Source organism: Protopterus annectens, chromosome 2.part1 (genome assembly GCF_019279795.1).
Source record: "Protopterus annectens isolate FY-2018-M chromosome 2.part1, PAN1.0, whole genome shotgun sequence".
In the NCBI taxonomy this organism is placed as follows: Eukaryota; Metazoa; Chordata; order Ceratodontiformes; family Protopteridae; genus Protopterus; species Protopterus annectens.
The window spans coordinates 955,513,508-955,540,303 of NC_056729.1; the positions used below are offsets into that span (position 1 = coordinate 955,513,508).

Sequence of the window (26,796 nt, forward strand, 5' to 3'; positions counted from 1 at the left end):
GTTCCACTTGTTCTAAATGACTGTTGATATCTGCACCCCTAACATTATCAAAGACATGCTGTAGTACTCTGAAGCTAAAAAATTGGTCTGGTAGCTCAAAAATATGCTTATCTAATGCATTCTTAATATTCTTAGTTCCTATCTCATACAAATGCCTACTTACCCTGTCTCTCAATCTCTCCATGGTTTTACCCACATAAAAACAGGGACAGAGATTACAGGTAGAAAGATAAACTACTTGTGAAGTGGTGCAGTCAGCACAGAATCTTGGTGTAAAAGTAAAAGCCATATTGGGATTGACAAATTCTTGTTGTTTAGTTATAACCTTGCAAACGTTACAAGTTCTACATGAAAAAGTGCTGAAGAGCAGATGCAGCAAACAGAACAGACACAGAAGGATATGTTACATCATTTTAAGGGAGACACATTAATATGATAGATATTGTTCTATCCAATATCATGGTGTTTGAACTAGATTGCAACAAAAGAAATGAAGGAAGCTGCAAAAGGAACTATAATGATTTCCGCTTGGGCAATGTGTTTGTATGGCCCAAGCAGACTCCTACTTCTCCTGCTTCATCGGACATGTTCCTTTCTATCCAGATGACTATTTCAGGAGAGGAAAATGTGCATTCTGCTTCAAACAGTGATTTGAATGGGAGCTTTTCTCATGTGACTGTTAGTGCCATGGCAACTACCGTGACAGATCACTCTACTCCTCCTTTGAATCAGGAAGCGCTTAATTTTGAGAGAATAGGAGCGAGACTGAATACACTCCCTTCCTTCCACATGGGTGGTTTCTTACCTCTACCTGTCAGAGAACAACTGTGTGCGTGCAATCTACCAGCAGAGGGAGACAGCAGAGGAAACATTCCTCAAAGAGATTTCCGGTGAGTAGTACGACAGCCGATGATTTAGTGGTTAATTTATCCGATTATGCATTAAACTCCGCGGAACTTACAGTTTTAAATAAAGGATTATCCTTCATTCCAGGTGTTTCTGCTAAAGTAAGTGATGTATTATTAGATCTACGAATGTCTACATGCATGGTAGTGCTTAAGTTGTTGTTTGGTACACAACTAACTTCCAATATACCAGCTTATAGACGATCTAGAACATTTAATCCTCAACTACCACCCCACGTAGATCTGTTTGTACGAACTTGTGAAAAAGATTTATACAACATTTTAAGCCTCCCCCATAAAAATAGCTTCTACAATTTAAACTCTTTTGAGAGACAAGCTCTGAGCCATTTAGAAAACATGTTGGAGCTCTGCATAAGACCAGCAGACAAGGGGGGGGGGGGCTGTTGTTGTAATGAATATGGCTGATTAGTTAAAAGCCATGTCACTATTGCTGGAAGATGAGGAAACCCATCTGAGGGTAGACTATTCTTTTGTACAAAGAATTTTGAGAAGTATAAGGGACTATTTACATGATTTATTGACGAGTCTCTACATCATTTTCTGAATGTAACCCGCCCAGTTATACCCATTATGAAAGGTCTACCTAAAATTCACAAGGATCCATCTAAACAGCCCATGAAACCTATTGCTGCGGGTGTTGGTTAGGCTACTAAACCTCTATGTACGTAGAGGGGAGACTAAAACAGATTATGGCTCGGTTGCCTACAATATTAAAAGACACTACTCATTTTTTGAAGGATTTGACTGACTTTCTACACAAATCTGATGCTGTTTCATATTTGATGGTTACTTTAGATGTCAAAAACCTTTTTACATCCATTCCTAATACTTATGGTGTTGAAGTGATAAGAGAAATTTTAACTGCTGAATGTGTCTTTACTACTAGCACTACTAATTTGATTTTCGCATTTCTAGACTTGATCCTAGAGAATAATGTTTTTATATTTGATAAACAGCTTTACCTGCAGAAATGGGGTGTCGCTATGGGCACCCCATGTGCAAACTCCTGTGCTAACCTGGTCATGTATTTTTGGAAGAACAAACATCTTTTTAGTGATGAATTTTCTAGACATGTTAAATTTTACAGACTTTGTTTGGATGACGTCTTTTTATTGTGGTCGGGGAGGAGTAATTACTATACAGGTTTCTTTCTAACTTAGAGTCCACTACTGACTTTCTTAAGTTCACCCTTAAGTATTCATACTCAGAGACTGATTTCCTGGAAGCCTTACTTACAAGAGAGTCAAATGGAGACATCTCCACCCCTCTATATCATAAAAAATGCTGGAGAAATGGACTGCTAATCAATGGTAGCATGCATCCCAGGCATGTCTTCCTTGATATTGTTAAGAGCCCATTTACTAAAATATCGATACTATAACCTTAAAAAAGAGACACATATACTCACAGGGTTATTTCAAGACAGAGGCTACAGTAAAACATTTGTAAATAAGATTGAAGTGTTGGCCAATAAGATGGGTTCATTTAGAGCTGTTGATAATGATACTCAAGTTACAGCCACCTCTTTAAAGACTCCCTCTAGATGTAGCGTATCTTTTATTACTACGTACATGACTGATGTGAACATAATATGCAACATCATAAAGAATAATTGACATCTTTTAACCACAGCTCAACAGACGGTTGATATTGTTGGGGAGACACCTACATTTATCTGGTTCCACTATGAATCATCGAAAGCTTGAAACATCGAAATTCTGATCATTGAGACTAGAACATCGAGTTTCAAACCATCGAAGATTCAAAGGGAACATAAAAAAAAAGAAAAAAAACTTTAAAAACTATTTTATGCAGGAGGGTTTCGCCCCCTGCACCTCCCACCCCCCAACTTTAATATACCAACTCCGAGATCGCACTACAGTGGGGTAAAGGGAAACCTCCATTTTAGCGCTATATGCAGAAGTGCTAAATGGGAGATTTCTCGTACCCTGTCTGCAGTGCCATCACAGAGATGGCACATTCACAGACACAGTGTGCAGGGCACCTTGCTGCCCTGCAGAAACACTAGCTTTTTCCCTTTTTTACTTACCTTTTTCTTCCCCTTGACAACATCAATGTTCTAAACACTCTATGATATGGTCTCGACCATATGAATTTCGATGTTTTCAAGTAGAACCATTTATCTATAGGAATAGCAGAAATCTAAAAGAATTATTATGCAATCGTAAGCATCACATGAGACCTAGAGGGAATAGACTAGGCACTTTTTCCTATAGAACTTGTAAGGTTTGCAAGGTTAGAACTAAACAACAAGAATTTATCCATCCCAATATGACTTTTAATTCTGTGCTGACTGAACCACTTCACAAGTAGTTTATCTGGCTACCTGCTACCTGTAATCTCTGTCCATGTTTTTATGTGGGTAAAACCATCAAGAGACTGAGAGACAGGGTAAGTAGGCATTTGTATGAGATAAGAACTAAGAATGTTAAGAATGCATTAGCTAAGCATATTATTGAGCTACCACACCATAGTTTAACTTCAGAGTATTACAGCATGTCTTTGATACTGTTAGGGGTGCAGATATCAACAATTAATTTAGAACAAGTGGAACTACATTGGAACTTGAAACTACAGGCTCACAGACATCTAGGCATCAGTGCTAATGTTAGTATCAAACCTGCCCTGAGTGGGCATAAACTTAATGCCTAAAGGGAGGTGGTTTCTATTTTATATGCTGTTTTGTAATAGGATGTTTTGGTGTGTTTGTGTGGTGTGCGTGTGTGTGTATATGTATATATGTATATAAATATATATATATATATATAAATATATATATATATATATATACACACACACACACACACACACACACAGATAGATATAAATATATTTATTGAGTTAATCCTAAGCAGGGTCTGCCAATGATCCTGAGGGCTGTGTGCAATACCTTGATTATCAAATCTTAAATAAAATCATTTTGACAGCATTCTTCTTTTTACTAAAACTGCAAATTACTTTAAACTACCATGCAACAACTAGCCCATTACCTTGGACACTGGTCATTTGGTGTTACGTGTCCCGAGAAACTCAACTCTGGTATTAATATAGGTTCTCCAGGTTTTCTACGAATGCTTACAGCCTTTTTCCGTATTTTTTCTTCTATGTGCAGCTTATTCACTGATTCTGGAGGAATTGGCTTTGAAAACTCCTCTCCAAGTTCAATGTCTGCAGCTTCCTCTTGATCTTCATTCTTTTTCTTTTTTTTCTTTGCTTTCTGCAATCCAAAAAGATATCTATGAATAATGTCCTCATATGATATGCAAATATAAAACAACCAGTACATTTCACATTTTTAAGATTTCTGTTTTCATTTTAATAAATACTAACAACTGAGAGAAATTAAGAAACTAAAATGTAATGTACATTGGCGCAAAAGACTGCTTTTAGAAATTTCTGAACTACTAAGATAACCCCAAAATACAGGAGAATGCAATTCGACAATATAGTATGCTGCATGCCTAATCTGACATACAGTACTGTGGTATACAGTGTATCAGTATTCATCATGCACTATACTCAGTGGCGGAATACAATGCATCAGTTGTACTGTACACAAAACTTTATTAAGCCAGTTATCATACGTTATGTTATTGCAGTATATATTAAATCACTTTAAATAAGCAGTACTATGGTATAAAGAACTTTAGTTTTCTCTGTACAGTATTACAAAATACAGTATCTCAGATTCACTAAACTGTACTGTGATGTACAATACTTCAGATTTATCATGCAGTACCTAAATCTAATGTACATTTTCCCCCTGATTCAATAAGGAAACCATAAGGAAAGAAAGTTATCCTACATAGATGAGATGACATTTTTTTTACATTTGTGATGTCATGGACATAACTGAACAAAGTTTTCCTTTGTATTCCCATATTTTGGTAAAACGAAGCTGCAAGCCCTAATACAGCAGCATAAGACTAGAAAGACTTTACAAAGATAAAGTGAATAATAAGAAAGTACAGATAAGCAAGCACCCCCAAATTAGATTATCTTTGAGATGGCGCTCTGAAGAGGACAGAACACTTTGGTGCATTCTTCTGTGCACCCACAACATGACTCTTCTTGAAGATGTCTTGAAGTCAAATGAATTGGGCATACATATCACCCGGCTTATGCAAGGCAGTTTTGCAGCAGGGTGAAGAGTTAGGTACTCATGTCCTGGTTATCTTCAGTTTTTACCCTTGTTTGAACCAGGGTTGCACCTTCAAGCAAACACACAATGATAAAGAAAAAAAAATGAAACTTGAAATGTACTTATACCACCAAGAGAGTGTCAGCTACAATGTCCCACACATGGAGGAGCATAATGAGAAGATGAAGCACCCACTACAAAGCTGCTATAACTTCACATAATATGAGTAGTAAGTATATTACTTCATATTCTGCAGGAACCCGCCATAAATGAATACAAAGGAGTGGAAGTAGTAGGGTGATCTCTGGCTAAAATGCCAATAACAGCAGCTATGCCAATGAATACTCTGTTCCAAGAATGAAAGTCCAATGTACAGTGCTAGATAAAAGTATGCAACATAGCTGAATGGAAACAAAACAGATGTCTGTCATTGACACATTCCCAAAACTTGCAACTATTGATAGAAATTCCCTAGTAGAATGCCTTACTAGGGGTTGATTAGCTTTCGGCTAACAAATGTCAATGCAACAGGCAATCCATTTGCACAAAATCTGTTTGGTATCCATAAAACCCTTCTTTCCAGAAGCAAATAATAAAAAAAAAAAAAAACCTACTGAACCAACTTATTTATTTATTTTTTTGAAGTTTGTTTGCCAGGATGGTCCATTGGGCCGAAAGGCCCATTTTCAATGGAGTCCTGGGGAGAAAAGCTCCATAGATACAATGCATAAAATAACAGGTTGTTATAGTACAAGAAGAGTACACGAAAACAAAGTATTTGATGATACAATTTAGAAGATAAAAACAGAAATTATATAACAATTAGTAAAAGTTTACAAATATATAGCCCCATCATTGCTAACATAGATGTTAAATCTATTACAATAATAAGTAGGCATTTACAAGTCAATTACAACTAAAGTAGCTATTTACAAATATATATGTTCCCACAGGGGAAATATGATCAGTGTGTGTGTGTGTGTGTGTGTGTGTGTGGGTGTGTGTGTGTGTGGGGGGGGGGGGTATGTAGGTTAAATGAGGTAAGGGAGAGATGAGTTAGGGGAAGTACAGACAGACAGGAAAATGGGGAGGTAGATATTTGAGTTAGGATAAAAGAAGAAAGGGAGAAGGGGTAGGGAGTATGGTAGCTGCTTGGGACATTATGCAGGATAGGAACATGAGCATTCCCAGAGAGATGTTAGGTGTGAGTGGAGCAGAGTTTTAAAGGTGGAGGGGCCACTGGTGAGGCAGATATGAGGTGGGAGGGAGTTTGAGACGTGCTAAGGAAAAAGAGAGTAGAGGTTTGCCTGTTGGACGGGCAGGTTTGTGAAGTTCAATCAGATTCTGAGTATTGGTTCTTAGGAGTCTGTTGGGTAGGTGCACTGTAAAGGTCGAGGCAAGGGAGGGGCAGAGAGAGGGACTGAAGATGAGTTTTTGAGCATATGTTAGTTGAGTGTAGATAAGTAACAACGTGCAGAAAATAGCAAGAACAGTGTACTCCAAAATCACTCGAAGCCGATGATATCCACAAATAACACACTTTATTCACTAATAATCACTGTGGTTGAGCGCTTTCATCTGTGACAATACAGATTTCATCAGAACCAATTCCTTACAGCAGTACATTCTATTTATACAAGACTAGGCGCCAAAAATCAAAGAATTGTAAATTGAGTCTTAAAACAGCAATGATCCCTTAGAACCAAAACTCATATAGTACTAAGTAAAGTGCATACTGAAATATTATATACTTATTTCAATGTAAAAATGCTAAGATGTTTAAAAATGTATATATCTAGTAGATGATGTATATAATATTATGTATATAATTTTAAAATACGTACATTAATAATAAAAATTAATTGATAATATTAAATAAAAATCACATTGATGATGAGTAAAATAATAAACCTCCAATACACTCACATCTTGCTTAATGGATCGATATGACACTTATAATAATGTGTAAAGATCAAAATACATTACTCTGAACAGATATAGCTCATTATCAAACATATTAACATAGTGATGTATATTTCCTTTGTCCCACATAGGTAAAATCGTCCATTTAACAAATAAACACTACCTGTTGTAATAATATATTGAAAATATATTAAAAAGATTGTGGGAAATTAATTATTTTATTTATTTTAAAAATCTAAATTTGTTACTATAAAGTGCATGTAGTGCAGTAGCATTAAAACTAAGTGGGTATTACCTGGTAGTACTTAATTCAATGCTAACAAGGGTTTTATGCTAATGAAGTCATTGATGCCAGGTCGTGTAGTGGCATCAGTACATATTTGCCATCTACTTTCTTTCCATGCAAGAAATATCTTCCAATTTCCACCTTTATCCTTAACATCTACTTGGTCAATGATTGAAAACCTAAACTCATGCTCTAACCCTTTTTCTTGTATGTGTCTGTATAGTGCATTTTTTGTGTCCTCTCTTTTAATACTGTACATGTGTTCGTATATACGCCTCTTCATCTTCCTCTCCGTTTTGCCTATGTAAAGAGAGGACACAAAAAATGCACTATACAGACACATACAAGAAAAAGGGTTAGAGCATGAGTTTAGGTTTTCAATTATTGACCAAGTAGATGTTAAGGATAAAGGTGGAAATTGGAAGATATTTCTTGCATGGAAAGAAAGTAGATGGCAAATATGTACTGATGCCACTACACGACCTGGCATCAATGACTTCATTAGCATAAAACCCTTGTTAGCATTGAATTAAGTACTACCAGGTAATACCCACTTAGTTTTAATGCTACTGCACTACATGCACTTTATAGTAACAAATTTAGATTTTTAAAATAAATAAAATAATTAATTTCCCACAATCTTTTTAATATATTTTCAATATATTATTACAACAGGCAGTGTTTATTTGTTAAATGGACGATTTTACCTATGTGGGACAAAGGAAATATACATCACTATGTTAATATGTTTGATAATGAGCTATATCTGTTCAGAGTAATGTATTTTGATCTTTACACATTATTATAAGTGTCATATCGATCCATTAAGCAAGATGTGAGTGTATTGGAGGTTTATTATTTTACTCATCATCAATGTGATTTTTATTTAATATTATCAATTAATTTTTATTATTAATGTACGTATTTTAAAATTATATACATAATATTATATACATCATCTACTAGATATATACATTTTTAAACATCTTAGCATTTTTACATTGAAATAAGTATATAATATTTCAGTATGCACTTTACTTAGTACTATATGAGTTTTGGTTCTAAGGGATCATTGCTGTTTTAAGACTCAATTTACAATTCTTTGATTTTTGGCGCCTAGTCTTGTATAAATAGAATGTACTGCTGTAAGGAATTGGTTCTGATGAAATCTGTATTGTCACAGATGAAAGCGCTCAACCACAGTGATTATTAGTGAATAAAGTGTGTTATTTGTGGATATCATCGGCTTCGAGTGATTTTGGAGTACACTGTTCTTGCTATTTTCTGCACGTTGTTACTGTTCTACATTTTTTGCCTTTGAGTGTAGATAAGATAATTGGGCAGCTCTAGACAATTTAGTTTGTGGAGGGCAATACAATGATGAGTGGAGGATCTGTGTCCACTGGTGAATTTGGCAATTTTGTTGTAGCAGGAAGAGAGTTTTTTTTAATAGAAGATTGTAGGTGGGTTAGGAGGGGGGCACCACAAAGGAGAGAAGGGATGAGATATGTGGTAGAGAGAAGGAATCTAGTAGATGGAGTGAGGCAGCGAATGTGGCGGTAGAACACACCAAGTTTTCAGTGTGTTTTTTTAATATTTGTTTGTATATGGGTATCAAATTTAAGCTGATTGTCAAGGAGAACTCCTAACAGTTTTGTACTGGATACTATTTCAAGGGAAGTGCTATTCTGACTGGTGATGGAGAATGAATTTTTGTTGATAACTGTGGTTTTGGAAGAGGTGAATATCATGAGTTTGGTTTTTGATGCATTGAGTGCCAGGTGGTTATCTAACATCCATTGTTCAGTGGATGAGAAGGCATATTGGGTTAATTTTATGAGGGTGGGAGTGGAGTTAGCAGTACAGATAACTGTTGAATTGTCTGCGTGTTGGACGATGTTTGCATTGGGGATGGTGTGGTGGAAGTCATTTACGAAAATATTGAACAGGGGACCTAATATGGAACCCTGGGGTACACCAGTGGGGGTGCTGAGGAATGGGGAAATGGCTTTCTTCCATTTGACTGCTTGTTGCCTACTGGAAAGGTAACTGGTTAACCAGGTGATAGAAGGGGGTATTAGATTTAGATTCGACAGTTTGGTTAGGAGAAGGTTGGTAGAGATGGTATTGAAAGCCTTAGAAAGGTCTAGAAGGTGGGTAGATACAATACATCTGGAGTCGCAGGCTTTGCTCACAGTTTCAAGGAAGAAGAGTAGCACGGTAGTAGTGCTGTGACCATGCCTGAATACATGTTGTGTGGGAGTTAGCAGGTGATTGTCGATGAGTTACGGTAAGAGTTGTAGGTGGATACACTTTTCAAGTAGTTTGGAGATGGGAGATAAGATGGCGATGGGTCTAAAATTGGGGATATTGTTATTGTTTCCTCCTTTGTGGAGGGGAATAATAAAGGCTTTTTTTCCAGAGTTGGGGTACATGCCTTTCTTGGAATGACCGGTTTCTAAGAATACAGATGAGGAAGGCAATGGCTTCTGCAGCTGTCTTTAGGAAGAAGGAAGGGATATTGTCAGGAGCATTGGAGCATGGTTTTAATTTCTGAAGGAATTTTTTTTTATAGTTGATACTGAGATGGGTTTCTGAGAGAAGAGAGGAGGCTGGAAGGTGGAAGTACTTGAGGAGGAGTAGGAGATAGTGGAAGGTGTAGCTGAGTAAGTAGGGTTATTTGTGAAGGATGATGTTAATTTGATTATGGAGTCGATGAAGAAGCTGTTAAATTGGGAGGCTAAATCGATATCGGAAGCATTATGATCGGGGCAAAGATTTTCCTTTCTGATACTATCCCAGAATTTTTTAGGGTTAGTCTTGTGGTTGTTTTGGAGTGTGGTATAACAGGATTTACAATCTGAAGTGATGATCTTTTTAACTCTGTTGCGGAGTATTTTGTATTCATTTAGGGTGACTAGGGTTTTATTTTTATGGTGGTGTTTCAAGGCTTTATCACACAGGTGCATAACAGCTAAGGTGTCTTTACTTAACCAGGGGATGGTATTGCTTTTAATTCTTTTAGTTTTCAAGGGGGCAAAGGTGTCTAAAAGGTTTAGAAATGTTGTATTACAGTAGGTGATGGCATCATCTAGGGGAAGAGTTTTTAGAGGGCTCCAGTTGAATTGTTTCAGTAAGTCAGAGACTTAAAAAAAATTGGGGCTACAAATGACATTGAATATTCTGGGTATGGATGAAGTATTCTTCCCAATTTTACCAGTGGGACAAAAACAAAACAAAAAAAGTGTGAGTGATGGCTCAAAGACCATTTAGGCAGAAAATGATTAATCTACATTAAAAAAGCAGTCCTTAAGGAAGACTGTGAGCACCAAGCAAACTTAAGTCTTAACCTAAAGATTAACTAAACCAGTGTGATGACTTAACAGAAAAATGCCTTCCAAGAAAAAGATGATGGGTCAGACATGAGAACAGGCCTATATGCAAAGATGTTTTTTATACCTGAGGTTTGAGATGAACAGTTTACTTAAATAACTGTTCAATTAGTCTATGCTGGGCCAAAACATTTTCAAGTTACTGCTAGAAAGTTGCCTAAGAAATGTCAGGTAAACCTGATAATTTACAAAATGAGCAGAAAGGATATCTCTCATACCAAATGGAGAATCAGTTTTACTTTGTCTTAGTAGTGGCTAAGTGAATGGTTTCCTGGCAGCTTCCTAATTTCAGAGATCTGGGGTTCAGCAATCAATACTTCAGCAACCACAACTGCAGGCGGAGTTGACAGTCTTACCACAATGACATAGCCCCCCAGCACCTGGAGGACAGTCATCTCTTTAAGAGCCAAGATTTGAAGTGTGTGAAATAAGGTTCTTCTAAGCCACCATAAAGTGACAAGAATAAGCTCTGATTTGTCGAAATTTATCATTTCTAGCAATCAACAGACTGAGTGTGTATATGTAAGAACACACCTTTCAGCCCACTGAGAATACATCCCTTTACTACTCATCCTCAATCTTGTTGAAGCAGAACTCAGAACTATGACTCTGTGGGCATACAATAGATCAACTTCTGGAGGACTGCCCCCCTTGAATACTACAGACGTTGTGTCTCAATAAAGAAGGAACAGTAAATGGGAGGCTTGAAGTATGAATGGAAACATGTACTAAAAGCATTCAACCCCCTCAAAATATGATCCACCACCATAAATATGCAGCAGATGACAAACCTTCCAAAGATATACACAGCTTCTCCACAAATGGGGTAAAAATGGGTTACCACTTGTCCAGAAGAAAAACTAGTACCGGAATGTCCAACCTCATAAGAAGCTTGTGCTTCAGGGATGCCCGCAGAGCTTCCATAAACAGAAGAATTAGTCTGACACAATTATATAGTAGTGGCACTGTACCAGACACCATCAGCCTTGGACAAGTACAGATGAAAGATAACTATTCATTCCTCCCTAGATGTGTCCAATGTGAGGGACTGCATCAAAGAAGGATTAAGTCCAGCATGGAGACAGACAGCTGCCAGCAGACAATTTTGGTTACAAATTGGTTAATTTTATGCATACTATTTTGCTCTATGTGTTTCTCTAGTACTGCTTTTTGGAGACCGTGTCAAACATGCAAAGTTAGTTTCTCCGAACATAATGTGGGAACACTGTTCAGTGAAACTAACTTTGCCAACAGTGGAGTTTGCATTTTTTTTGCCACTGTTGTGCAAACTCTGAAGTGATATGTATATATGTGTGTGTGTGTGTGTGTGTGTGTGTGTGTGTGTGTGTGTGTGTGTGTGTGTGTGTATGTGTGTATATATATATATATATATATATATATATATATATATATAAAGTCTCGGGTAGGGTGTCTGTGCTCACCTGGGGAGGTGTAGGGGGCATGCCCACATGTATAAAAAAAAAAAAAAAAAACGTTTTCTTACTGTTGCTGAAGGTGGTTTCAGCAAGTTTTCGAAATGTTTACAGTTGCAAAAACTAATTTCACTGAATCAAAATGATTCTGCATTTTGTTATTTGGACTGCGGGTAGTTGCATTACATTTTCTGTACCCATTATTTCTGTATTTTTAATCAACTTACAAATAATTTCCAACAATGTTGCTAATGACTTGCTTCTAAAGTTCATTCTTTAGGTTCACTTGGAAGACTTGAGTGTGACTACTGTCACTTGACCTCGCTGTTGGGAAAACTGGTAGAGTTTCAGAACAGAGTGCCAAGTCATAATATTGTGTTAGAGCTTTGAGGAGTTGTAGTTTCAGATTTCTTAGTTCCTGATCTTTGAAGCCAAAGTAGTAGAGTTCTTATCTCTGTGCAGAACTTTTGGCAGCTACATTTCAGAACTATCTGAGACGGTTTCATTTTTAAGATGGATAAAAGGATTCTATACCTGCTTTTAACTTTTAAGTTTCATCATATGATTGTTGAACTATGTGGCTGAATTTCAGTTGAGCATTAAAACTTGGATATTGCTATGTCCAAAGTTTCAGACCAATAAATTGCTGTTTGTTTATTGCACATTTTCAAAGTTTAGATGAATATGAATGAAATGTCTGTTACAATGTGATTTTATCAATTTGAACTTTAACTAACTTTGTGTCTAAACATTTTTGACTTCTATTTTATTATTTAATTTGTACTTAGAAATGGTTATTTTTCCGACCATTTCAGCTGCCTGAATGTAACATTTTTACTTGGTGTCCCTGGTACAATCTCCAATAGCTTTTACAGCACACCAATGGTGGGCTGGGAAGTGGAAAGTACAGTTGTGTACACTTACCATAAATGTAGATGTTCGAGTGTATTCACTGTTGCAGTCCTAACCTAGGGGTTATCCGGCTCCTGGTAGCCCTCAGTCGGCCCAAATACCAGAGTCCTTGTTATATGATGTCGGCTGCCGTCGGTTGTAAACTGATGTCAGAACGTCAGGTATAAAGGGTGGCGGCCAACGCCATTTCCTCAGTTTTTCTTGCCTTAACTGTCAGGAACCCCCAAAAGAAGGCCAAACCAGGAAGGAAACAACCTAGAAAAAAGCCATCCAAAAATAGCATAAGTAGTCTGTGCCTTAGGAAAAAAAAAGGGGGGATAGGGGTTGGGAAATCAGGACTGCAACAATGAATGCACTCGAACATCTACATTTATGGTAAGTGTACTATGTTCTTCATGTTTCACTGTTGCAGTCTTAACATATTGGTCGATTCCCAAAGCCCAGGAAGAAAACAAAAGGGGGGAGGAAGAATCACAAATTAAGAACTGGTAAGGAGGCCTTGCAAAACTGCAGAGGCAAAACCAGCCCTAGACCTAGAAAACAAAGATAGGTTGTAATGCTTTGTGAAAGTATGGACAGAAGACCAAGTGGCTGCTTCTAGAATGTCCTTAGTAGGCACACCTCTAAAAAAGCTGCAGAAGTAGAGGATGCTCTAGTAGAATGGGTCCTAATACCCTGGGAGGGAACCTTTCCATGCAGCAGGCAACAAAAGTGAACACAATGAGCAATCCATTTGGAGATGGTTTGTTTGAAAATAGCTTTACCCTGAGCCCCAGGAGCAAAACTAACCAACAACTGCTGAGACTTCCGAAAGGGCTTAATCCTTTTTAAGTAAAATCTCAACTGTCTGTGGACAACAAGAGAGTGCAGAATCCTTTTCCCTTTATTCTGGGGGTTATTGAAGAATGTAGGCAGATGAATAGACTGGTTAAGTGTCAGACTGAAAACCACCTTAGGCATAAAGGAGGGATTAGTTCTCAGAAAAACCTGGTCTGTATGAAAAATAATTACAGGTTCTACTGCCATTAAGGTTTGCAGCTCCGAATCCCTTCTGGTGGAAGTAATAGCCAACAGAAAGGCAGTCTTCCATGAAAGGAACAGCAGGTTCAAAGGGAGGAAGAGTAAGCTTCTCCAGGACAAAATTAAGATCCTAAGCAGGAGTAGGAGCTCTTCTGGCAGGTCTAAGATTACTAGGTCCTCTCAGGAACTGCTTCATCAAGGAGTGAGAAAAAATTGGTTGCTCAAAAGAACAATGAGCAGAAATTGCTAAAGCATGAATCTTAATTGAAGAAAAGGAAAGTCCACCATTAAGCAAACCTGCTAGATAATCAAGAATGAGGGAAAGAAAGGTTGAGAAGACTCTTCTCCTTTAGCCTGCATCTAAGAGCAAAATCTCTTCCATTTATCTGCATAGGATTTCCTGGTGCTAGGCCTCCTGGCTTCAGCAAGAACTTTAACCACCTGCTGGGAAAGATTTAAAGTATTAGCCAGGCAGTTAAATGCAGAGTTTGAAGATGAGGATGAAGAAACTTTCCCCCTTCCTGAACCAACAGATTTAGTACCAGGAGAAGATGCCAAGGCTGAGCTTGGGAAAGTCTGCGAAGAAGGGGATGCCAATGCTGCCTAGGCCAATCTGGTGCTATAAGAATAGCCTTTGGTTTTTCGTCCCTTATCTTTAGCAGCACTCTGGGAAGAAGAGGCAGAGGGGGGAAGGCATACATTGAGAGTCGTGTCCATGGGAAGGACAAAGCGTCCACTCTCCATGCTTTGTCGTGAAACTCCCTGGTGTAGAAGGTTGGAAGGAGATGATTAGTGTGAGAGGAGAAAAGAATCACCTGAGAAGTGCCCTAATGCTGAGTGATGTGTTGGAAAATGATCTTGTTCAGTTGCCACTCATGAGGATCAAGAACATGTCTGCTCAATTGATCGGCAAAGGAGTTTAGCCTCCCTGGAAGATACTGGGCTATGAGATGTATGTCCATGGAAGCTGCTAAGGACCATAGTTTCATGCTGTGTCTGCACAAAGGGTAAGAGTGAATGCCCCCCTGCTTGTTGATGTACCATATGACTGTGGTGTTGTCTGTCCTGATCAGAAGAGTCCCAGGGTAGAGTAGGTCCTTGAAAGCCAGAAAGGCCTGCTGCACTGCCAACAATTCTTTTAAGTTTATGTGCAGATGAATCTGTTGGGTGCTCCAAGTCCCTTGTTTGCCCCTGCCTTCCAGATGTGCCCCCCCATGCAACATCTGAGGCGTCTGTGATGAGAGTCTGGCTGGCAGGTGGTGGGCGGAAAGGCAGACCCTTGTTCTGAGAACAGGATGTTGCCCACCCATTTGTAGACAGGGAATAAGGGGAAGAATCAAGTCTAAGTCCTATGTGTGTTGACACCAAAGGTTCTTGAGGTACCATTGAAGTTTTCTCATATGCAGCCTTGCATATGGGATCATAAGGATACATGAAGCCATGAACCCCAGTGCTTTCAGGAATTGCCTTGCAGAGAGCTGGGTCATGCTTACCAAGTTCTTGAAATAAGCCGACGGATCTTGTTGTTTGTCTTGAGGGAGGAATACCACCTGGGTGGTTGTATTCAGACTCGCTCCCAGGAAAACAATCTCCCTTGTAGGAACCATCTTCAACGTCTTCTCGTTGAGGGTGTAATCCAAAGAAGTGAGAATGTCCAAATCCTTTTTTAACTGTTCTGGGGAGTTTGCTTGAAAGGGGCAGTCGTCCAGGTAAGGATAAATCTGAATGTTCCTCTGCCTGCAAAAAGCAATGGCTAGTGCCAGGCACTTTGTGAAAACTCTGGGAGCAGTAGATAAGCCAAAGGGCAGCACAGAGAAATTGAAGTGTTGCTCCCCAGGCCTGAAATGAAGAAACTGCCTGCAACTTTCCCTTATTGGGATGTGCAGGTAAGCCTTCTTGAGATCCAAAGTTACCAGCCATGAATCCTTGTCCAACATTGGCAGTAAAAGTTGAAGAGTGAACATCTTGAATTTCGGAATCACCAGAAAAGTGTTTAGAATAGACAGATCCAGAATAGGGCGCCAGGTGCCCCCTTTTTTGGGTACCAGAAAAAGTCTTGAATAAAAACCTAGGCCTGCCTGATTTGCAGGAACTGGCTCTGGAGTCCCCATAGTCACTAGAGAAGAAATTTGATTCTCTACCTCTGCCCTGAGAGTTCTGGGAATGTCTGGGTAATTTTGTAGAACAGGGAAGGTGTGAAAATAAAACTTGTAACCTTGGTTTACTATGTTGAGTACTGTCTGTGATGGTTGACCATACCCCTGCGAACCTGGCTAACCTTCCCACCAAAGGAAACCCTGGGCCTGCACAGAGGTAGGCACAAGAAGGCCAGAGTCATTGAGAATGCTTGCTTTGGGAAGCTGGCTTAGAACTCCTCGATTTAGCAGAAGGAGGATGCCACTGTTTAGTCCTTTGAGGGGCAGAAGCCTGCCCTCTGGAAGATCTGAAACCCCTAGGCCTAGAGCGACCCTGCTTGCCAGGATCAGGGAAAGACCAGTTCTTGGAAGGATAATGCCTATTAAACTGAAGAGGCTGAACCAGAAGGAAATCTTTTACAGCTTGCATAGATTTCGCCTCATCTTTCAACTTTTTCAGTACCTCCTCAGCCTTGTTACCAAAAAGGTTGTCTTTATGCAAAGGAACATCCAGCAATTTAGATTTTACAGGTTCAGAAAGAGCCTGCTCCCTAAGCCAAGCATGCCTTCTAATAACCGAACCAGTGGCTGCTGCTCTGCAGGAAGCCTCCAAGGTGTCAAAACCACAATGAAGAGAATGCATATTAATCAGAGTGGTAGAATTTAGTAAATCTTGTAAGTCTTTGTTCTCTGACATGGAAGGAATATCTCCAAGCTTAGCTTTAACAGCCTCCAAAGTATGCTGCTGATACTTAAACATGTGAAAAAAAGACAATTCACAGATCTAATGGCAAGAGTTGCAGAGGTATAGACCTTTTTATCCCACCTGTCCAAGGCCCTAGACTCCTTATCAGAAGGTACAGGGTTTTTAGCAATAGCAGCCTTAACACCCTTGGGACCTTGAGAAATAATCTCAGGATCAGCAGTAGGGTTTCAAAAAAGAAGTTGATGAGAATCAGGAACCCTATAATACCTATCAGGTTTTCTGGGAGCAGGAGGAACAGAATTAGGAGTTAAAGAATTTTCCATGAAAGCATCATCCACAACTTCCAAAACAGGAGGTATAGCCAGAGGTTTATGCGGTGGCAAATCTAAAAATTCCCGGATCCTCTTCTTAGACTGCGGGAAATCCTGACTTTCCCATTTAAAGTGCTCCGTAAGAGTATTCAAAGTATCCCCAAAGGAAAAATCTTCTGGAGGGGAGGCAGAGGGGATAGAATCCTCAGCATCAGAATCCTCAAAGCCAGAAAACAGTTGAGAATTTCCTTCCTCACCAGCAGAAATACTGGAAACCTCAGAATCTGATTCAGACAAAACATCAGGAGACAATTCCCTAGCCATCTTGGAAGGGGGGGGGATGAAAGCCCTTAATATGGGTAAGAAGATCACCAGCCATCTTTACCAACTGGGACTGAGGCATAGGAGAGGAGGCCGATGCCCACTTGTGGGTAGATTTGCAGCTGAAAGGTTTGCTAGTAATCCGGAGGGACTTGGGACGCCTAACAACTGCAGAAGTCTGAGCTAAGGTAGTCGGTCTGGCTCTGGTCTCATGTTGAAGAGAAGAGGCATTAGAAGCCAGTGCCTGCATAGAGGCTCTGGACCCATCTGAGGTGGCAACAGGCGGAGGGTCTGAAGACAAGATAGTGTGCGGCATGGAGGACTCTGTAAAGGTCTCGGTAGAGGCCTGTGGCTGAAAATCTGTGGACTGTAGGGGCTGCGAAAGTGCCTCACTAGCTACCACTGGGCTGACGACTGATTTCACTGGCCCGTCGTCAGCAGCTTTAACCCTAGGCCTGTCGCGGTCCTTGTCCTTGCATTTCCTAGGTATATCCAAAGTCGGGAGACCAGAAGATGCCATACCGATGAACTTAGGCCAGACTCCGAAATGCTTATATAAAATCTTACCTCTACGGCATATGGTACGCGGGTTGAAGGAAGCACAGAGATCACAGTTAGGGACGTCGTGATCAAGGCCCAAACAAGTTATACAATAGGAATGAAAATCATGGTGAGGAATCTGTTTTCTACAGGCAAAGCAAGAAAAGAGGATCCCCAACAGGGTACTTATCTGAAGGCGTCTTCAACTTGGTAGTTGGAATGCAGAAAGAAGGCAAATGGCCGACAGGCACTAGTGCAAATTGCAACTGCTTCGGGCTCTGCGGTAAGAAAGACTGAGGAAATGGCATCGGCCACCTCTCTTTATACCTGACGTTCTGACATCAGTTTACAACTAACGGCAGCCGACGTCATATACCAAGGACTCTGGTATTCGGGCTGACTGAGGGCTACTGGGAGCCAGATCACCCCTATGTTAGGACTGCAACAGTGAAACACGAAGAACATGTGGAGTGTAACAGCCTGCATCATCACATATTCTGATCCTGCATTCCAGGAGACTTTATGATATACCCTAATTGTGTGGAGCTAGTGACGTCACACACATCATTGTGTACTTATAACAAGCTAACCCCCTCCCACCTAGAATCAGCTCTTTCCCACCTAGATATCTCTTGCTGCTGTAGCATACAGGCTGCTAGTCAATCTTATGTCATCTGGATTATAGTCAGGACACCACCTCTCTTATGCCACAGAGCTGGGAAAATAGTTTTTTTTTGGGGGGGAGAGACTGTTGGAACTCATTTTCCTTTTTCTTTTACTCAGGTGCAATCGAACATTGTTAATTATATTTATCATATTACTGCAATGTGTTTAGATTATACACTTGAAATGAATGATGAAGTGAAGATGAGCTGAGAATGGAGAGCAGAAATATCACTTCTGAGTTATGAATGGAGACCCTCCATCCCAAGGAATGCCACCAGACTTCCAAAATAAGAACTGCCAGATGGAATAATAACCTGGGCTATGAACTGCCTGCTAAAAATCACCTTTTTAATCCAAATAGCTAAATTGTTTCCAGTGTCACAGTCATTAGCACCAGAGCGTACACAAGAAGGTTGGCCTGAGCTCTTCTTAAGAGACTTAGAAGTTAGATCCTCAGCTCCTGATCCTTCTTCTAAAATGAGAAAGGCATGGCTGTGAAACGAATTCAGAATCACCCTACTAGGGGAATGCACCACACCAGAAGCATTAAGCATTTGTCCTAGGTGATGGGAACCCCAGTTTACTGCAGCCAACACAATGTTCTAAGTCAGCATCTTGACTTACCAGTCATCTTAGTAGTGAAATACAAGGAGGTTGTTGTTTTGAAGGTCCTTGCCACTATTCCTAATACTTTAATAAAGCCAGATAATGGCATGCTGTATTGAAAATACTACCAACCCAAAAAGTGCAGAACTGCCTTTGCATTTCCTAGATGGTGGTGTGCCAACAAGTGTCAATCTTGTATATTAAAGAGATCCAAAAGTCCTGCAAATACAGAAAAACAGACTGAAGGGTGGATATCTAAAACTTCACATAACTGACAACATGACTGAAATTACTTAAACCCAGAATTTCACATCATCCCTCATATTTCAAGAAGATAAGGAACAGGGAGGAGTAAAATCCACTTCCCTGCTTTACTGATCATCTGTTTCTTTGGGGAGTGAGTGAGACTGCTTCAGTCACTTCGACGTCAAGAGGTCAGCATTACAAATCAAGCCATTGGAGGTCTGAGCAACTGTAGAGCACAGTCTCTTTTTAAGATGTCCAAAATCCAGATACTTCAAGTAACAGCCCTCTAGGATAGCGCAGCTTCAGAGAATTGGTACCCACCAGTAAGTGGGATAACCAGGATAGCTGAACAGCTGACTGTACAGAAATTCACTTTGGGAACTTTGCAGGCTGAGTAGGGTAATGTGGTCTCTGAACATAATCAGGTATTCTCTGAAGTCTGGTCACCATTATTTTCCTATATTACTACAAGGGTTTGAAGAAGGAGAAGCGTTACAAATGTCCAAGAAGGTTGACAGCTTGCAAGATGGCTTCACACTTATACGTAGCTTAATTTCAGCTCTTCCAGAGTAAAAAAAAAAAAAAAAAAAAAAAAAGAGAGAAATAAAAGTCAGTGATATTGGCAGTTTGAATCAAATTTAGTTACTGCTTAGTAAGTGCACTGCCTGGATGTCAGCAAAGAAGAAATTTCAATAACCTGAAAGAAAATGAACAAAAATATATGGAGAAATAGTGGGTAGGAAGAATCCTGGTGTTTTTTATCAAAACGCAATTCAAGCTTCAGCTTTTGCACAAGAGATAGCTTCCAGTAATTTAGAGGAAAAATAAATCAAATATACTCAGAGGGCATTAAAATAAATGAAACAATGAAGAAGTACATCAACTCAAATAACAAAGGTCTGGAAAAAAATATAAGACACTTTAACTAGTTGGTCAGATGACCTGATAATGCAAAAATCAAAGGCTGAAATTAAGAAAAGGTGAGTAAGATGAGTATGAGACTTCTCATGAAGAGCAGTTTTAAAAAGTGGTAGAGTTAGAGGACAAAGCGATCAGGAAAAAAAATGTAGATTTTATGTTGCACCAGAGAAACTGGAAGAATAGACTGTATAAATTTTAAGAATTCACAGATGAGTAAATGGACTGGTATTCCACAGAAAGGTTTGTTAATTGAAAGGGCACATGGAGTGTATGCTCTAAACCTGACCACTTGAAAGCAGCAAAGAGCTGTATTAGTAAATATGCAATCATACCAAGAAAAAAACTTGACCGGTCAGGGCTTCCAAGATGGCTACACATTGAGACACAGCTTAATTTCAGCTCTCCCAGTCTGAAAACAGAAATTCAGAAGAGACAGCCAGTGAACTCATAATTTTGGGTAAATTTCAGTAACTGGTTAGTAAGTGCACTGCCTGGAATCCAACAAAAAATACATTCAGACAACCTGAAAGAAAATCAATCACAAAAGGTGAGGAAAAAACACTGACTGGGAAGAATTCTGCAGCTGTTTAGCATAAAGCAGTGCAAGCTCCACCTTTGGTGCAAAACAATGAGTTCCAGTAACCTAGAGGGAAAAATAAGTCAAATATACTCAGAGTTGAGTAAAATAAACAAAACACTGATGGAGTAACAAACTCAAATAACAAAAACCTGCAAAAAAAATGGAAGAAGCTTTAAACAGATATTCAGATGAGGTGATAAAACTGCAAAAATCAGAAGTTGAAATTAAGAAAAGGCTGGCTGAATATGAGACTGGTTAAGAAGAGATGCTTCAAAAATAATAGAATTAAAGGACAAAGCACATAGGAAAAGTTTCTGCTGTACAGGAGAATCTGGAAGGAACAGACTGTATTAATTATATGAAAGCACAGATAAGCAACTTGACTGGTGTTTCACTACAGGAGCTGTTAACTGAACGGGTACATTGTGTGTATGTTCCAAACCTAGCCATAAAAAAGCAACCTAGACCTTTAATAGTAAAGATGCAATCCTACCAGCAGAAGGAGTTGATTCTGACAAAACTGTGGCAAAAGGACAAAATACTAGAGGTGGGAGGCAGTAGAGTGTTTGTGGAAAATGATTACTCACTGTACACAAACTAGAACAGGAGTAACTTTATTTCACTTATCAGGGAATGTTGATGAGCAGGCATGAGATTCAAACTGCTTTACCCAGCTGTCTTCAGAATATTATTTCCTGGTGGGACAAAAATCATTTTTTATGCAGAAAATGCTAAGGAGGAAATACAAAAAATTACCAAACAAAAAGTGAGTTGTGAAACAGAAGATTCTGCTTCTTGTTCTTCTGGAAATAAAGACCATAGAGAGACTTGTGCCAGTGAAACCTTTTCCAATGTTTCAATGGAAAATGCTTGAGAGAGAAAAATACACACAAGTTGACTAGAATAACCAACAGTACATTGGAAAGGAAGCAGAGACTGGATTTGTGAGATTAAGATAAACAGGAATAAAACCAGCAAAGTGGAAAATGACAAAAATGAGGAATTACAAAGCATGAATTATATTTGTGAAACAAGACAGAACAAGAAAACCTGGAAATAATGGACTTTTTTGACTATGTTCAACTTGGAGGTAACTCTAGAGCATATGCCCTACTTCATGTCATTAATGTATACAGGAGCACTTAGGAGAGAGGAAGGAAAGAGTTAACTGTAAGTAAAACAAAATTTCATTCTTAACAGTAATATCTTATAATATGCATGCTATGAAATAAAGTTCTCTCAGTTACATTCAAGTGTAATGGAGATACTAAAGTAAACAGGTGCCCCTGTTTTTCCCTTCTTTTTTCTTTCTCCTTGTTTAGTTTTAAGAAAAGTAGGCAATGCAATGTAAAAAAAAAAAAAAAGAAGAAAAGTCTGGTCAAAAGAGTAGGATGCAAAAAAAATTGATGTGCTTTTTTCTCATTCTTGCATAGGGAAATTACTGAATTAAGGCCCTTGGCTTGATCTAGTAACAAGTTTTAAAAGAAAGCAAATAAAAAAGAACCATGAATATAATAAAGCTTTCCTCTAGCAAATAAATAAATGCTTGCAGAAACAACTCCATTTCTGTTTCTCATGTCTCCATGGAGACAATATGATAAACAGCAATAAAACAGAACACTTCTTTCTTTCAATGGTTAGGAGATAATGTTTTCTGAAAACATTCACGTGTTTTACCATTCTGGGAGAGTAACACATATAAGACAAAACCAAGCAGCACTTAGCATGGATAACCTTCCTTTTAGGTTAACCCACATCTATGAGTGTGTCTGTCAGTTTGGGACATTTGCTCCTATTAGGAGGGTAAGAATTCAATATTTGAAGATGTACATAGTTTTTATGTTAATATTAAGTTAATAGGTTTTAGGGGTGTACTGGGGATGTATTTTTATGAGGGCTTTCAATAAAACAGAAAGTTCAGTAAGATGTGACACAGGCTCAACTCATATCTCTCAACCTGAAAACATGAAAAATCTGGACAAAGGCCCATGAAAAGCAAGTATAACTGGCCAAAAAATCTGGAGGCTGGTTAACATAAAATTTGCATACATAATTATGTAACCCTACCCACTCTAATGGAATAGTGAGATACCAACATTCAAAAGCAAATAGAACAGACAAATATTAAACAAAACACAAAAGAACTACACACATCTGCATTCAAAACAGATTGCAACAATGCAGCTGCTGGTGTAGCAGAATCAGCTGTTTACATCTAAGTGGTAATATCATTACTGCTGATGAGAACTCTGTGGTAGACATCTGAAAAAAAAATTCTATATTTATTTTCCTTTTCCACAAGAATAATGCTGCATTTCTCGTCTAAACAAAAAGGAGCAATAAAGCAACAATATTTGAACTGGGTCAGTTCCTTAGTTGTTGTTAGGTACATACATACATACATACATACATACATACATACACACACACACTCATGGCCTCTTACAGGTCAATTTTCCTTTTCCTTATCTGTTTGAGTACAATCATCAAAACATCTTTTATTTTATACGATTCCTTAAGACAGTATGTGACCCTTCCCTATCTAAGTACTCCAATTCACTCTTTTATTTGAATCAAAGCCCATCTTATTGCCTGTATGGATCAATGCCCTCACTCGTGTGTTGAACTTCATACTGTGCAACAGAATTAAGAAAACTCCTCTGTACATAACACCAGAGAGCAATGCTGTGTTCTCCTTTAGATCTCAGTAATACAATACCATGCCTAAGTGCTGTGACATTTACTCTTTTATGCACTGTAATGATCTCCTTTCTTCAACCACCTGATATCTTCCTGTGTGACTTCTTTCAAGTCTCATCTCTGTCATTCCTCTGTCATTATCCCAACTGTTGTCTTCTGATCTGACTCGTCATTTTTTCTGTGCTTTCTTTAACCCCTACTTAACTGTTTATCTTCTTTAATGGGTGAAATGTCTTGACTTTTGGCAGATTCCTCATGCATTTCTTTTGTCACCTGATAAATTAAGTCATCAAATTGAGAGCAGGAGAGTTGCACATGAAGATCTAGGTGTTTTGACAAATAATTCTAAATGGTATGAGACTAACAGAAAGTGAGGATCAGAGATCTTTCCCTTTTGTCCTCACAGCTGTGTGATGTTAGATTTGGTGCTTGTATATGTCTACACACACACACACACACACACACACACATATATATATATATATATATATATATATATATATATACACACACACACACACTTTACATGATCTTAGTTGTTAGATGGATTTGGTTTTGTTGGTAGGCAAAGGAAATACAATCTGTCAGCTATTTTGCTGCAGTCACTTTAGAAACAGGTTTCCCAATTTTGGTCCTGAGAAGAATAAGAATAATTGGTCAGATTTTCATAGTGATTTAGTCCTGTCCAAGTAGAAACGTAATTGTCTATGTACATCCGACAAATGCAGACAATATTCTCCTTTATTAGAAAAATTGGGGAGGAAGACTGGTAGGTCAACTGATTGATTAATAATTAAACCCAAAACAACTTTACGTAAGAATGAGGGGTTAGTCCGAAGTGATACTCTCTCTTTAGGTAAAACCATGTAAGGACGTTTTGTGCACAAAGCTTGTAGCTCTGATATTTGCCTTGCTGAGGTAATTGCTACCAAGAACAAAGTTTTCCAAGATAAAAACCTTCATATCATAAGTGGCAGCAGAACTGCGGTGGTGGTGCTGCGGTAGCGTTGTCGCCTCATAGTAAGACGTTGTCCCGTTTGATTCTCAGCTACAGCGTCTTCTGTGTGGAGGCATACATGAATGGGGCATGCCTTCGTTGAAGGTTGTGCATCAGGGCTGGTAACCCGGTACGTAAAAATCCACTACCAATCATTAGCGGACCGGAGTTCCGGTGTGGTGACCCCTAACCGGGAAAAGCTGAAAGACACAAACAAAATCATAAGTGGCAGCAGGCTCAACAAGTCAAGGTCTGTAGGACTAGTGCCAAATTCCAAGGTTCAACTAGTCCTTTGAAGGGTGGCCTAATATGTGTGACCCCTTTCAAAAAGGTCTTACAGAGATGGTGAGATATTAAAGAGGAGTCCTGGAAACCATTGTAAAAGTTTGAAATAGCCTCCAGGTGGACTCAAATAGTGGAAGCTGCTTCTCCCAAATGTAGGAGATTTGATAAATAGTCCAATACAGAGCTAACCAAAGCCAGAAAGGGGTCTAGTCCTTTCTCTTGAGACCAAACTATGAATCTTTTCCACTTGCTGAGATAAAGTTTTCAGTGGATGGCTTATGGGAAGCCAGAAGAATGTTTCGCACAGGGGAGGATGGATTTTTCTGCCTGGCAATTACTGGAAGTGGAGGAACCAAGCTGTCAGCTTGAAACTCGATATGTTTGGCTAGATCAACCCTTGCGGGTGCAACAGTAATTCCATAGTTGGATCCAGAGTCCACAGTCGATGGACCAGGTGAGGCCAAAGGAAGGGAAACCAAATTTGTCGGGGCCAATAGGGTGCAATGAGGATTACTCTGATTCTCAATGAAGGGCCTTCTTTAGAAATTGCGGTATCAGAGGAAGAGGAGGAAAGACATAAAGAAGTCCTGTGGGCCAATCATGTATTAGACCATCCCTCAGGGAATCCCCCTGAGGAAGGATTAGGGCAAAGTAGCTGCTGCATTTGTGGTTGGTGGGAGACGCGAATAAATCACAAGACTGACCCCAGCAGCTGAAGATCTTTCTCGCTATGACAGGATTGAGGGACCACTCGTGAGGCAAAATAATGTATCTGCTCAGCTTGTCTGGAATCACGCTGGAATGCCCGGGAATGTGTATTGCTTTCAGAAAGCAGTTGGAAGATATTGCCCATTGTCAAACTCTCATGGCTTCTCAACACAATGGGTAGGATTTGGTTCCACCTTGTTTGTTGATATATCAGATGATGGACATGGTGCCCGACGGGACATCAATTTTCCCTGACGGGAGGACAGATTGGAATGCTTGCAATGCCAGCAGCACTGCCCTCAGTTCTAGGACACTGGCATGCAGGTTGACCTCCTTGGGAGACAAGGTGCCTTGGAGCATCTTTCCCTGAAAATACCCACACCATCAGGGATGTGCCTGTGTTCACCATGGCCTTGGGCTGAGAGTGAAAAGGGGCAACTCCATAGTTCCTTTTCTGGCATCATCCACCAATGTAAGTCTTGTTTCAGTGGTTTGTTATGCAGATCAGGAAGGATTTATGATGAGTTAAAAAGGATCACTGTGATGCTAGGAGCCATTGTAGGAGTTTCATGTGTAGTATTGCTAGAGGAACTATAGTAATTGTTGCTGGCATTGATGCTAGTAGCTGAAGGACAGCATGAGCTGGGACTTTGTCCTGAGAGAGTATCACTTTGAGTTGAGATCTTAGTCTTTGGAGCATATGAAGCGGAAGGGTGACCAGGCAGGGCCGTGTGTCGAATGTCGCTCCTATGAACTCTAGATTTTGAGTAGGTACAGTTTTAACTTTTCTTCATTTATTGAGATCCCTACGGATCTTGCTAGTTGTAGAGTGTAGTGCAAGGCTAAAAGCAGTAGATGCTTGGCAGGGTGGTAAAGAGCAAATCATTTAAATACAGAAACACCTGGAATCCTTGCAGTCTCAAGTGAGCTGTTACCACTACCATACATTTGGTGAACACTCTGGGGGCTGTGGAGAGACCAAAGGGCAGCGCTCAAAATTTGAAGCAGAGAAGTGTCCTG

General features: G+C 39.3%; 1 protein-coding gene across 1 annotated transcript in view; it reads right to left on the bottom strand.

Moving 5' to 3' along the window:
• Window positions 1-26,796, bottom strand: part of CC2D2A (coiled-coil and C2 domain containing 2A) — a 3,655,067-nt gene that overhangs the window by 2,398,263 nt on the left and 1,230,008 nt on the right. Inside the window, exon 15 of the mRNA XM_044062582.1 lies at window positions 3,938-4,164. Within this exon, the coding sequence (XP_043918517.1) occupies window positions 3,938-4,164 (227 nt within the window). The remainder of the gene's footprint in view (window positions 1-3,937; window positions 4,165-26,796) is intronic.